At 38.3% G+C, this 12,889-nt stretch overlaps 1 protein-coding gene across 5 annotated transcripts in view; it reads right to left on the bottom strand.

Moving 5' to 3' along the window:
* Nucleotides 1–12,889, bottom strand: part of LOC123232362 (sarcolemma associated protein) — a 157,243-nt gene that overhangs the window by 27,191 nt on the left and 117,163 nt on the right. For all 5 annotated transcript variants that reach the window (XM_044658969.1, XM_044658825.1, XM_044658999.1 and 2 more), the window contains exons 12-13: nt 7,135–7,215; nt 6,784–6,843 (exon numbers count right to left, since the gene is read on the bottom strand). In XM_044658969.1, the coding sequence (XP_044514904.1) occupies nt 6,784–6,843; nt 7,135–7,215 (141 nt within the window). The remainder of the gene's footprint in view (nt 1–6,783; nt 6,844–7,134; nt 7,216–12,889) is intronic.

The following is a 12,889-nucleotide window of genomic DNA, read 5'->3' as shown; positions in this document are numbered from 1 at the left end:
CCATTTCACTAAAGGTCTATTCTCCCCTCCCTCCCCCCGCCCCACTTCCTTCCCTCAGTATTATTACTCACTTTTCTGGGGAAATTATTTTTGGCTATAAGTTTCTATTTTTACTTTTCTGGAATAGCATGTTACAATCTCTTTTCTTTTATATTGATGGCTGCTAAATTGTGCATAATCTTAACTAGGGTTCTTGGTACCTTTTGAATTTCTTCTTACTGGATCCTTGTAATAATTTTCCTTTATCCTGGAAGCTCTGAATTTTAGCCATGATGTTTCTGGAAGTTTTGGTATTTTTGGTCTGAAATTTCTACTTTTCTCTCCTGTATTAAGAGATCTAGGCAATTTTCTTTTGAGATTTCTTAAAATATGATGTCTAGGCTCTTCTTTCAGTCATGGTGTTCAGGCAGTCCAATGACTCCTAAGTCTGTTTTCTAGGCCAGTTGTTTTTTGCTATGAGATACATTTTCTCTCTTTTCAGTCTTCTAACTGTTTTCATTTTTCTTGTTGTCTCATGGAATCAAGCTTCTATTTGGTCCATTCTAATTTTTTAAGAGTTGGCTTTCCAATTTATTCTTCCATACTTCTTATTTCTTTTCTTATTTCTTTTTTATTTAAAAGACTCTTACTCCTATAAAGATATTTTAACTCTATTTTAAAGCTCTTGCTTCATCTCTCCCAGAATTCTAGCTGAATTTATGCCCAAGTTGTGCTTTTATTGAGGCATTCTCTTTTGCATTTTGGAACCATGCTCTTCTTCTGAGCTGCTGGGCTGTTAGCACAGCTCGTCACTGTGGGGTTTCTCTTTTCTACTGGCTCATTCTTTAAAGGAGCACAAACATGAATTTAGGGCTGGGCTATGCACCCCTCTAGAAGGAAGATCTGGGCTGGTTACTTTTTGCTGCTTCCTGGGGGTATTGAGTATTGTGTATTTCCAGGATCTCAGAAACAGCTCAGGTTGGGGAGCTACAAACTTTCAATACTCCTCAAGTGGTCTGATCCAGGAATTCCTCCTTTGGGCTGAGCTCTGCAAGTTCCTGACCTATGTCTGGATCTGAGTAACTAGAGATGTTGCTGGACTCAAGGAGATGTGCTGGTTCTGAGGCACAGAACTGTAGGGCACCATTCTGGTTAGGGATGCCAGCCCTGCTTCTTCCTTGCCAGGCTGCAGACTGGGCTAGAATTTGAAACTGAAAGCCTACTCTTCCTAGGTTAAGAGTCATCCTGCTACACACATGTTTCTAAACAGTCACATGCTTTGCTGCTTCTCTATCCCAGAACACTACCTCTGAGTGCACGTGCCCTTCCTTAATCCATGCTGCATCGTGAACTAGCACTGGACAGTGAACAACAAAGCAGCTAGTGGCACCTGTGCCTGCACCCCGTGGTGCCCAGCATCTCTGGCAGCACCATGGTGTTCCGGGTACCTCCAGTGCTCACAGACTTTCCTAAATCTGTTTGGAGGAGTCTGGGGGAAGCTCATTGCTCATCTCAACCCAACAGTAAACTTCTTGGAGGCAAGGCTGATACAACCTTCAGAATGTCCCCCAGTGCCTCACAGAATGCAGAGCACAGAGGAGAAACTCAAAATCCGACTGTGCTCAGGATAAAACATGTCCCTCAAAGGCTGTGGGGCAACACTGAGGTTTTATAAACTGAATTATTTTTTAAAATATTAAGAGGGGGCAGCTGGGTGCTCAGTGGATTGAGAGCCAGGCCTAGAGATGGGAGGTCCTAGGTTCAAATCTGGCTTCGGACACTTCCCAGCTGTGTGACCCTGGGCAAGTCACTTTATCCCCATTGCCTAGCTCTTACCACTCTTCTGCCTTGGAACCAATACACAGTATTGATTCTAAGATGGAAGGTGAGAGTTTCAGAAAAAAATACTAGGAGAGCTTGCTAAAAGAGTACTGTCATAAATCCTTTTGTAAAAGAAAAGGGGCCTACAGTGAAAAATGACCACTTATTGGTCATAACATATTTTAAAATATAACTAAATTATATTAACATTTACAAGTAGTAATTATAACAATACATTAAATATTATGTTTTTCAAAGAGTTTCTTAAAGCACAGTGCCCATACAGAGTAAGCCCTTGAAGGGCTTACAATAAATACTTCACTTTTAGGTTAACAATAACAGGTTTTTGTTGTATCATGCCTGTCTTAAGACATAGTTTTGCCTATGGTAACTCCAAACTGGAATTATAATGAGTTGTAGGGCACATGCTATTCAAATTACTAAAATGAAGCATATTCAACAACATGTCAGAATTGTATTTGAAATAAATTACCAGATGAATTTATCAAGGAATACAAGCACAAAAATCTTATATAAGAGACATAAAAGATGGAAGTCCCTAACCACAAACATTTGCATAATAATTTAACGACTAACCAATCTAAGAGAATAGCAAGGGTCAAGACTTCTCTAATCACTAATGAGCCCATTTTTATGCACTACTAGAGTTGGACAAGCACTTATCACACTTCAGATGCTGATGTGGGAAAATGCCTCATTAGTTTCTCTCCCACCCCCACCTCCCCATGGCTCACAGGGCTCTAATTGTGGTAGTGAAAGGGCAAGGCAAATACTCTGACCAAAGACTAGTCCAAAATAATATATAAGAGTAAAAGTGACTCACTGAGTGGGCCAAATCCATTTAATTTTTATGTCCATAGATATGGATGAAATTCTTCCAGTCCTGGGGATAAGCCACAGCTGAAAGATTCCCGAGTCACTCATGGAGATCAATGGCCCACACTTAAGAGCTGGTACATGGGGCTTGGGCTATTTACAATTCATAACTAGAGCTCAGTTTTACTCTGTTTAACAGACACGTGAACAGTCTATATTTGAATTCTCACAAGCAATTCTCTGTTATGTTTGAAGTTACCCAGAGCTAAGTTAGTGGCACTCAGTTCAATCCCATCACAAACATTTATTAAGCATCTATCCTGTGGAGAGCACTATGCTACGAGGTCTGCCTCGTACATTATTTTATGTACATCTACATGGGAAAATTCAAATAACATTCTAAGAGTCAAAGCACATTGCATTTCCCAAGGCATTTTATACTCAGTTAAGAACTAAGAATCATTTTCAGGCATTTTAAATGGTCAGCATAATGTCAACAGCTCATGTAATTGAGATTACATTTTTTAAAATAAGAAGCTATATCAAGGAATAACTGACTGATTCTCTTCTCTGGGAATGTCAGACATTCTAGGAAGAAGTTTTTTCACTACTCTATCACCACCACTTAAACTGAGAATTATAGGCCCTGATGAACATAGATATGAATTTTCTGTTTTTGAATCTAAGAGTAACTCCTCAGTAGAAATGATACTTGAGACACATGAACAGTGTCTAGAAAACTAGATCATCCTTTCTGAAGTTTGTGAAATAGATCCAAATGTACACTATTACAAGACTGAGACCTGAAGGCAATGCTAGAGGTATGGTAGGCAATGACAAAGTCACAGATCTGAGAAGAACATATACATGCAGGGGATTTTGTCGACAAGGTAATGTGACTTTCCCCAAAAGTGTTTGGCTCTATTAGGGAAATGGAAAAGCAATAAGAGTCCTTGGGTTGGACTCTGGCAACCAGTGCTAAGTAAAAGGGCCAAGTGCATAGCTGCACTGGATAGTCACAAAAGGAAGACAATGAAGTGAGGCAGGAGAAGCCAGCGGTGATGAAGAGGCAGAGGCAGAGGGGATGAAGACAAGAAACAGAATTGCCATAGCAAGAACTCAACAAAAGTGGGTTGAGAAAATGAAGGCTATAATCTGAAAGCAGAAGTCCATGGAGGTAGCAGAGTTATAGGTGACTGAGATTTAAGATATAACCATCCCTGTGAAAAGCTAAAGTCCACGGTAAAGATATAGATCATAAGAGTTGAAGGTATGGTTGCACCTGGAAATCAGGGCGATTTATAAGTCCCAAAGAATATTGTAAGCCACGTACTCAGGTCCTTGAGAATAGAGACTTTTGTCTAAGACAGCTACCTGAATGGAGGCAGACTGGTCAGGCCATTAAAAATCTGAAATTTATATTAGGTTGAATAATGATCAAGAACTTAATTGAACTCTTCCCTCCCAGAACTGGACCAGGAGTCAATCAGAAACCTGTGGGCAATAGCAAAGGAAATTCTGATTTAGGCAAACAAGCTGGAGCCTTTCAGTGAAAACAGACTTAGAGATCTGTGTATACTACAGAACCTTGAGTCCAAAGACAGTAAGAGTAGAGGCCCCTCCTGCTGGAAAAGCCCCAGAGAAGCCAGAAAGTCTACTCCTCCCACCTCGAGTGGGTACTTTAGAAGTCCTGAAGAATGGCAGCAATATCCTAGCATGATGGCATTCAAAATACTACAGCCAGGGCACCCAAGCCCTCCCAGATCTATAGAAATGTGTGCTGGGATGTCACAGGGGGTCCTGAGGATTCCAAGCTCTGAATCTCAAAGATTTTAAGAGGTAAACAAATAAAAGCTGGGAAGGAAAGAACTGGAAGGAGAATAAATAATTTAGAAGAAAAGGTAGAAAATTTTACCAGAATTATAGCTCTCCTGAAAACAAGAACTGATCAAAAGGAAATCAATGACTATATAAAAAACAGAGTATTTGAATAAAATTAAATAACTGAAAACAGAAAAGAAATAGAATAGAAAAGTAGAGAATGGAGGCTGGCAGATTCCTGAACCAGTGGACCACATAATATAGACAGCTGCTGGAATGAGCCTCAAAGGAAGAAATATTACTGAGAGAAATAAGGCAGATAGAAGTCTGTCTATCTACTGGGACAAGGGGCCCAGGATAAAGAGCATGTAGATAAGACAGGTGAAGAGAGATGCACCAAAAATGATGAGGGAGAGACAGCTAAAAGGAAGATCACATGCTTCACTAAGAGGTCAAGGCCACAACAGACTTCTACATCTCCCCCACCAAGACTGCTCACATTTCTATAGAACTTTTAACAAACCATAGACACTGTGGTAAAAGCTCTGTGAGGGAGGAATGGGATTCTAGTACTCTACCATCTTTAGCTGAGGTCACTTATTAGTGGTTCAAAATTTCTTTTCAGGATAAAATTCATGGTTATATTTTATTTTTTCCTTATAGGTCTCATTGAAGGGAAAATGCCTACCAATTTGGAAACCTGATTGCCAAAAGAATTTTATTCCCACTTGGGAGTATATACTCAACTTTAAATTTTTCAGAATCATAGGAAGAAAACATAAACTTTGAGGTTCTCATAAGAAGGGAGGGGGAAAAAAAGACCATATAGCAAAAGCAGAGTTATATCAATATAATTCTCTTCTGTATCTATAAACTTTTATTTTGGCCTATTATAATTTTACCTTAAGAGAAAAATACTGTCAGCTATTAAAGCTAATTACAAAACCAGGCTACAAAGTATAATCGATCTTTTTTATATATCCAAAATTTAATAAATGCTATTAATTTTTTAAAGTAGCTACCTCATTTTCTTCAATGAATGTAAGTTGAGCCAAAAATTAAAAGCAGCTGATTAAGGGGGGGGGGGTGTGGAATCCCACTCATCAATTACAATTCTACTGAGCATTCCCAGTAGCCATTCATTTTCTAAAATATACCTGCTTCTAATTTTGCAATTTTTTTTAACCACCAGTCACTAACTAGCTCCAAAGACTATTGTTAAAATCAAGTTACAAAACGTTTTCATAATTGCTGACAAAGCAGAAATTTATTCAGTGAAAGGGAGATAGCTGTATCCAGGGGCAAGACTGTACTTCTCCTCTCCCTTGGCTTTAACCTTGGTGTCAAGTAGGGTGAGGAAAACTGCTCCAGGACTTACTATTAGGATTCCCCACTGTCGTCCCATACCCCCGCTCCCGTTTCCCCTGCCCTCCTTTCTCACTCTCTCTTCTACAATTTTTTCATTATCCCATTCTTTACTTAGACTCCTCAGACTGCCTGTGCCTTCAGCACACAAATGAATGGTGCATTCTTAGTCCTTCTTTAGCTCCCACTGAGACTCAAGGTACTAAAAGGGCAGAATAAAAGAAAAAACTGAGAGACCAACTAAATGTTCTTCCCCTAAATTGACAGGAAGTAGTAACTTACAGGAAATGTGTAATAGAGCAATACTGAAGAGATGACTGCTTTTCTAATATACTACCTAAAAATAACACTCAAAAAGCTTTCATATGTCTTCTCCATTAATTCAAGGACAAGTAGACAGTATTTCTTTTTCTGATGTTAGAAAAATAAGATAGGTAAGAGTAGTGAACCCTCTAGAAAAGAAACAGAAACCCTGGAGCTCGGATACATTGATTTCTTTGTTAAAGCAAAAAATTGAAGGGGGGAATGACATGGACAGGGGGAAAAAAAGAGTGGTTTTCTTTTTACTCATTTGGGGGGTGGCCTGGAGGAGATGGGGCACCCCCTACATGGGAAGGGGTTTCACTCCCTACAAGAAGAGTTGTCAAACTCCAGGGTTTTGTGAAAAGAAAAGGGTCCAATGGTTTGGGATATCTACCAAGTGCAGAAAATGAGCTTCAGTGTCTGTAAGGAAGCCTGCCTCTTCTCCCCATTTTCACTGTAGGGAGACTCAGCTGCCTTATTGTTTCTAAGTATATCACTTGATAAGTATTTCATTTGAGATGCTGCTTTCAAACCTAGCCCTTGCTATTTTGCATAACATTACTGTAACATTTTGACAACTATTTAAAAACCAACACAAAACTTTGCATATTGTGTTTGCACAGTAAATCTAAAATGGTAAGGAAAAACATCAACTACCTTTTAGTAGAGAGACTTTAGCAAGAGGTTCATTTAGATCTTGGTCATCCATTTGGGCGTCTGTGGAGAAAAATGACTATTAACAACAGCATTCAGACCAATAGCAGCCAACCTAACAACATTAAAACAAGTAATAAAGAATAACCAACAAGCAATATGTATACACATATTCTTTTTTTAAAGAGCTGAAATGAACTAGCTGGAAATATCCCAGAATTTTACAGAGGGAATGACTTTTTTTCTGCGCACCATGCTATTTCTCTTTAACATAAAACAAATTTGGATTATCCCATAACCCCAAGTGCTGTATGAGAAAGCCTATTTACAAATAAATGCTCCATCAACACTTACCTGTAGTGTCGTCACTGCTCTTTTCCTTACTGGGGCTAAGAGTATCTGACAAATCTGACTCCTTTTCTTTAGCTTGATTTTCTGCCAAAAAAGAAAACAAAAGGAAAAACCTACTAACATCAAACCACTTAGGCAGAGCTGACTTTATGCTGACAGTCCTCTGAGTCTTTGGCTATCTATAGAACTCATGAAATTGGCAGAGGTTTCTGCGTCTCCTTCCTTTGAAACCCTGTTCCACAATGGAATGTCACAACTAATATTAAACACTAGCATGGCTCAGAGCTAGTGCCCACAGAGCTCAGACTTGTGCTCCAAGCTGTACCCTGGCCAAGTGAAATGCCATGTAAAACAAACTTTGCTAATGTGGTCAGGAAACCATGATAAAAAAACATCCAAATTTGCAGAACAACATGGCTATTGTACCAGGATGAAGAGTTCTTATTACTATTTACGAACTGGAATAATGAAAAATGAAACTCAAAATACTTGCCTTTTAAAGTCAACTTATTTTAGAACAGCCTAAATTAGCATTTAAAAAAAATTTAAGGAGAGCATCATTATTAAGTCATGTTCTCAGTGGAAGCTCATAAAAGGAGATAGCAACTGTTCCTATAAACAATTATAGAAGCCATGATCATGGATTCTCTACCTGGGCTGGGTACTAAAGTGAGAATTCTAAAAACATCAGGAGAGGAAATGACTTCCACACTTCCATTTTCCAAGTACCATTCTAACTGATTCAACCAAGTTAAAGGTATTATGTAGCAGAGGCACTCTTTTTTTCTCACTTTACATCCTTAAAAAAAAAAAAAAAAAAAAAAGCTCCTGCAGTTTGCAAAAATTACTGGTAATGATTTTTATCTTAAATAATTTATTTGATAAATATTTAGCTTCATAGGTATGAGTGAGGTTTTGAAAGAAATTACTTCTTAATGGAATCTCTCAGTTAACACACATTGGTACAACTCAATCAAAAAGGCTACCAGTGAGGCAGCTACATAACTCAGTGGATAGAGAGTCAGACCTGGAAATAGGAGGTCCAGGGTCTAAATCTGGCCTCAGACACTTCCCAGCTGTGTGACCCTGGGCAAATTACTTAACTCCCATTGTCTGGCCCTTTACCACTCTCCTGCCTTAGAATCAACACACAGCATTGATTCCAAGACAAGGTTAAGGGTTTAAAAAAAAAAAAAAAAAAAAAAAGCTAACTAGCTCTCCAGTCATTTGAATAGTTGACTCCTAGATCATTTTAACTATTTTGTTGCTATTTTGAATGAGATATCTCTTTCTCTTAAAGACTGTCAATAATATCCTAAATTAATATAACAATAGCCCTTACTTTCCAGAGGATAAAAATAAGTGTAGCAAGCACTTTGCAAACCAAAAGTGCCATATAAATATAGCTGGCTATTACTGATATTATGGCTACTGGATTTTGTTATGTAGAAAGAACTAAACCTATGGAATCTGCTGAGAACAAGAAAAAATGTAAATACATTTCATTTTCTACTCCCTGCAGATTGTACCTTCAGTGACCTACCTGTTCTTTTTCTTTTTCCCCTGCTACCTTCACACATTCCTAGGTCCCCTCCAATTTAAAAAGACATACCCACAAAGCTATTGTTCTTTATCTCTTTTCATTTCTACAGCCAAATTTTTGGGGAAAGCTACCTTCATACTGCCTTCGCTCTTCTCATCTGACTGACGCCCTAAACCTTTGGAATCCAGTTTCCAACTTCATTTCACAACAGAAACTGTTCTCTCCAAAACTACCATAGTATTTTTTTCCTAAGCAGCTAAAAAAATTTTTTTTGCTATTATGAATGTGAAACACCAACAAACATGCATATTCCCATGTACAAGAATGAAAAAAAAAAAGATTATAAATGAAACTATAACTCTCTAGTCAATAATCTCTTACTTGCCAAATTTAATTTGACTATGCTGTTTTGCGTACTATGTTTTATATTCTCTGAGATTCTTGTGACATTCTTCCCTCTTTGCTTTCTTCCTTCCTATATAACCATTCCTCAGTCTCCTTTGCTGGTTCATCATCTATATCCATGACGGCAAACCTATGCCATGCAGAATCCTCTCTGTGGGCACTCGTGCCAGCCCCGGCAGAGTTAAGTTACTAGAAAGGCAGAGGGACTCTGACAGAGCTGCTCCCTTCCCCTTCTTCACTGCATCTCCCCACCCACCCCTCTGTGCTTACTCTCTCCCAAGTAGGGTGCTCAGGTCTATTCTCCTCCCCTGCCTTTCTCCCTCCCCTGTCTGGGGGCAGGGGTGGGAAAGTGTTAACTCAGTGGGGTGGGGGGTGGAGATGAGGCACAACACATGGTCTCTAAAAGGTTTGCCATCACAGGTCTATATCATGCCTCCTAACTTCTGTTTCACTAAGACTATCCTAGGCCCTCTTCCTTCTCTATCCATTTTCCTTGGTCATTTTATCAATTTCTATGAGTTCAATTACAATGTCTATAAAGATGACTTGGAAATCTATACATCCAACCCTAGCTCTCTTCTGAGTCAATTCCACATTACCAATGGCCTATTGGATATTTTGAGCTAGATGTTCTATAGTCATCTCAAATGTCTTTATATCTAGTTGGACTAATTGATTAACTTCTCCCTCTTCCACTCACCTCACATAGCCATCCAATCAGTAGCCAAACAACTTGCACAACATCTCTGATGTGCAGCTCCTTTCTACTAACATCCAATCACAACCTTAGTTCAGAACTCCATGATCTCTTGCAGACTATTGCAATTGGTACCCCATCATCTTGCAGACTATTCTAATTGGTACCCCATCTCTCCTCAAACAAGTCTCCACATGGCTGCCAAAGTGTTTTTCCTAAATGACCAATCTGACCGTATCACACTCTATAGATTCTAGAATTAAATGATAAATATCTGTTTGGTTTTTAAAGCCTTTTACAACATATTCTTCAGTCCTGCTATCTATTACTCATATCATGGGTATCATGTGGTGAGCCAAAGTAGCCTTTTCTCTATTCCTCAAGTATCACCTCCCTTCTCTCTGCCTTTCTTGCACTGGCCATGCCCCAGGTCTGGCATGTCCTCCCTCCTCATTTCTGCAACAGAGACTCACTCTCTCCCTTTAAGAAGATAAAGACAACATTATCTTCTACATAAAGCCTTTCCAGATCCCCATAAATGTTAGTGAGCTCCCTCTGTTTTATATTTATTCCATATACTAATTTATTAGTATATTCCATATACTAATAAAAATACAGGTTATCCCCTGATAGAATGTATCCTTAAGAATAGGGATGTTTCATTTATTTTTATTTGTATCCCCAGGATCTAAAACAGTCCTTGGCACAAAGTAGGAATTAAAATACTGATTGACATGAAAACATACTCCAAATCACTAATAATAAAAGATATTTAACAGGAAGTTTCACTTCATTCTATACAAATTGGCAATGATAACAGAAGACAGATCATTCAATTTTGGAGGGGCTGTGGGAAGACAGGAACATGGTCTAGATGTGAAGTGGTCTGATCACTTTGGATTTAAAGTAAGAATTCTATGAGAGAAGTTATCTAGTCCGGCCATACTTTTGGATCAATAATCAATAACCAACATAATACTGAGGCATGGGGAACAAAACAAAAAGACTGGAACAAAGGTTTAACACATACCACAATGTTCAGAGAATAGCATAAGAGTTCACTAAGTGGCAGCAAAAACATGACACAAAAAAGATGTGCAGCAATTGGGGAACGGTTGAAAAAGTGACATATCAATATAACTGAATATTATTTTGTACTAAAAATGACAAAAGAGACATTCTGAGAAACATGGGAAGATTTGTATGAAAACCAAAATGCCCAGATATATGATCTGTTCAAATTATATATATATATATGTATGTGTGTATAGATGTATATATGTAAAAATAAAATGATATATTGATGACATGTATACAACATTATATATAAAAGGTCACTAAAAGGATCAGAATTATAGTCCCAGAGAAAAGATAATGAAACATATCTCATTTCTGGAGGACTATAAGGAGAGAATATATAGTATTAGGCCTGATCCTTACTTTAGATTTCACAGGTTGTTTTTTTTTTTTGGTTTTGTTTTGTTTTGTCAAAAGGAAGAGTTCCGTTTGTAAGAGAGGAATGACTGACACAGGGGAGCAAATTTGCATGGAAGGTCAATGAAGGCAAATGGAATTTCAGGTGTTAAATTACCATATTCAATTGAACTAACATTTACTAATTCCTTATTTCGTGCTAATACTATGCTAGGCACTAGGGATACAATGATGAAAATCAGAAGCATTTATGAAGTACTTCATGTATGCCAGTCACTGTATCACATGCTGGGGACATGACAAAAGGCAAAGACATGGTCTCTTCCCACAAAAGGCTCATAGTTTGGCAGAGGCCAGGGATAACACAGAAACAACTAAGTATATTTCTGACATACACAGTGTAAATGGAAGGTAATCACACTAAGAAGGTACTAACAACTGGGGCAGGACCCAGGGCCAAAAAAGTCCTCTTATAAGAGCAAGAAGTATTCTGACTCCCCCTTCCTGTGACCACTGAGTTGAGGGATATGAGTACAGACAATACAGGAAAGGGTGTCTAGGGATGCCTCATCATCATGAGGCTGCCAGGTCTCAATGGGAGCCAGAAAAAGAAAAGAATGAAAAAGGAGAAAGTTTAGATTGAAAACAACTTTGCTATGGCTATGGAACAGTTATCCCAAGGATCAGAGTGGTATGGGGTGGACAGATCTGGAATGGGATATATGGGAGGGAAGGTTGAGTAAGGAAGTAGGCAGTGGCGGGTAGAGTTAAAGTCAGAATAATGGGGTTTGTACAGTAATAGCCAGAGTCTTAGAATTATAGAGATGGGGAGAAAATAACAATCCATAATCACAAAGACTTTGTGACCTACTAGTAACAAAAGTTTGCTTAATTACATCGACTTCTAAATAGAGGTCATAACACTGAAATCTCATCACATGGGTACACTGAGAACAAAGACAAACCTAAAATCCTGGCCATATGCTATCTTGCAATACTGTTACTTGTCACTCCCAAGAATAAAAGAATCTACAGGATACAAGCAGGCACAAATTCATGTATATTTGCTCATTTGGGGTTCTGAACACCAAGTCTCTTCTTGCACTCCATAGTAGATAAACTTTCTTGTTTTAAAAAAGTGAAAGTTTGGGAGTAACCATCAGTCACATATTGTCTCCCCAATTAGACACAGAGCTTTTTGAGAGCAGGGACTATTTTTGTCTAACTAACACCAATGCTAAACACAGTGCCTGGGACATAATAGGCACTTAAGAAAAATGCCTGGTAATTTGGCTTGATTTTTGTACATATACTCAAACTAATTCTTTGAAAATAGAAAGGAATTAACAAAATGCCAATGACACCATGCAGATTAGCACAGGCATTCAAGTTCAAGGTCTAAAAGAGATTGGGGGTCAACAGTATGAGTTCTTAGTCCACTAACTAACACTTTACTTGGAATTTTCCATTTTACTTTCTATTAAATTCATCTTTGCATGCTACTGAAACATATTAGTCAAATTTGAAAGCTGTTAAAAATTTCTACATGCTTTTCATAAACATTCATTTTGAAGGCTGCACTGAATTTTTGGGTAATGAGCCAAAAACATACTTCAAGCCGCTCCATGCTCCATACCCCATACTCACTCAGAAACATTAAGCAGCAGGATATTTTTTCT

Source organism: Gracilinanus agilis, chromosome 1, assembly GCF_016433145.1.
Source record: "Gracilinanus agilis isolate LMUSP501 chromosome 1, AgileGrace, whole genome shotgun sequence".
NCBI classification, from domain to species: Eukaryota; Metazoa; Chordata; class Mammalia; order Didelphimorphia; family Didelphidae; genus Gracilinanus; species Gracilinanus agilis.
This window is presented reverse-complemented; position numbering and strand designations above follow the sequence as displayed.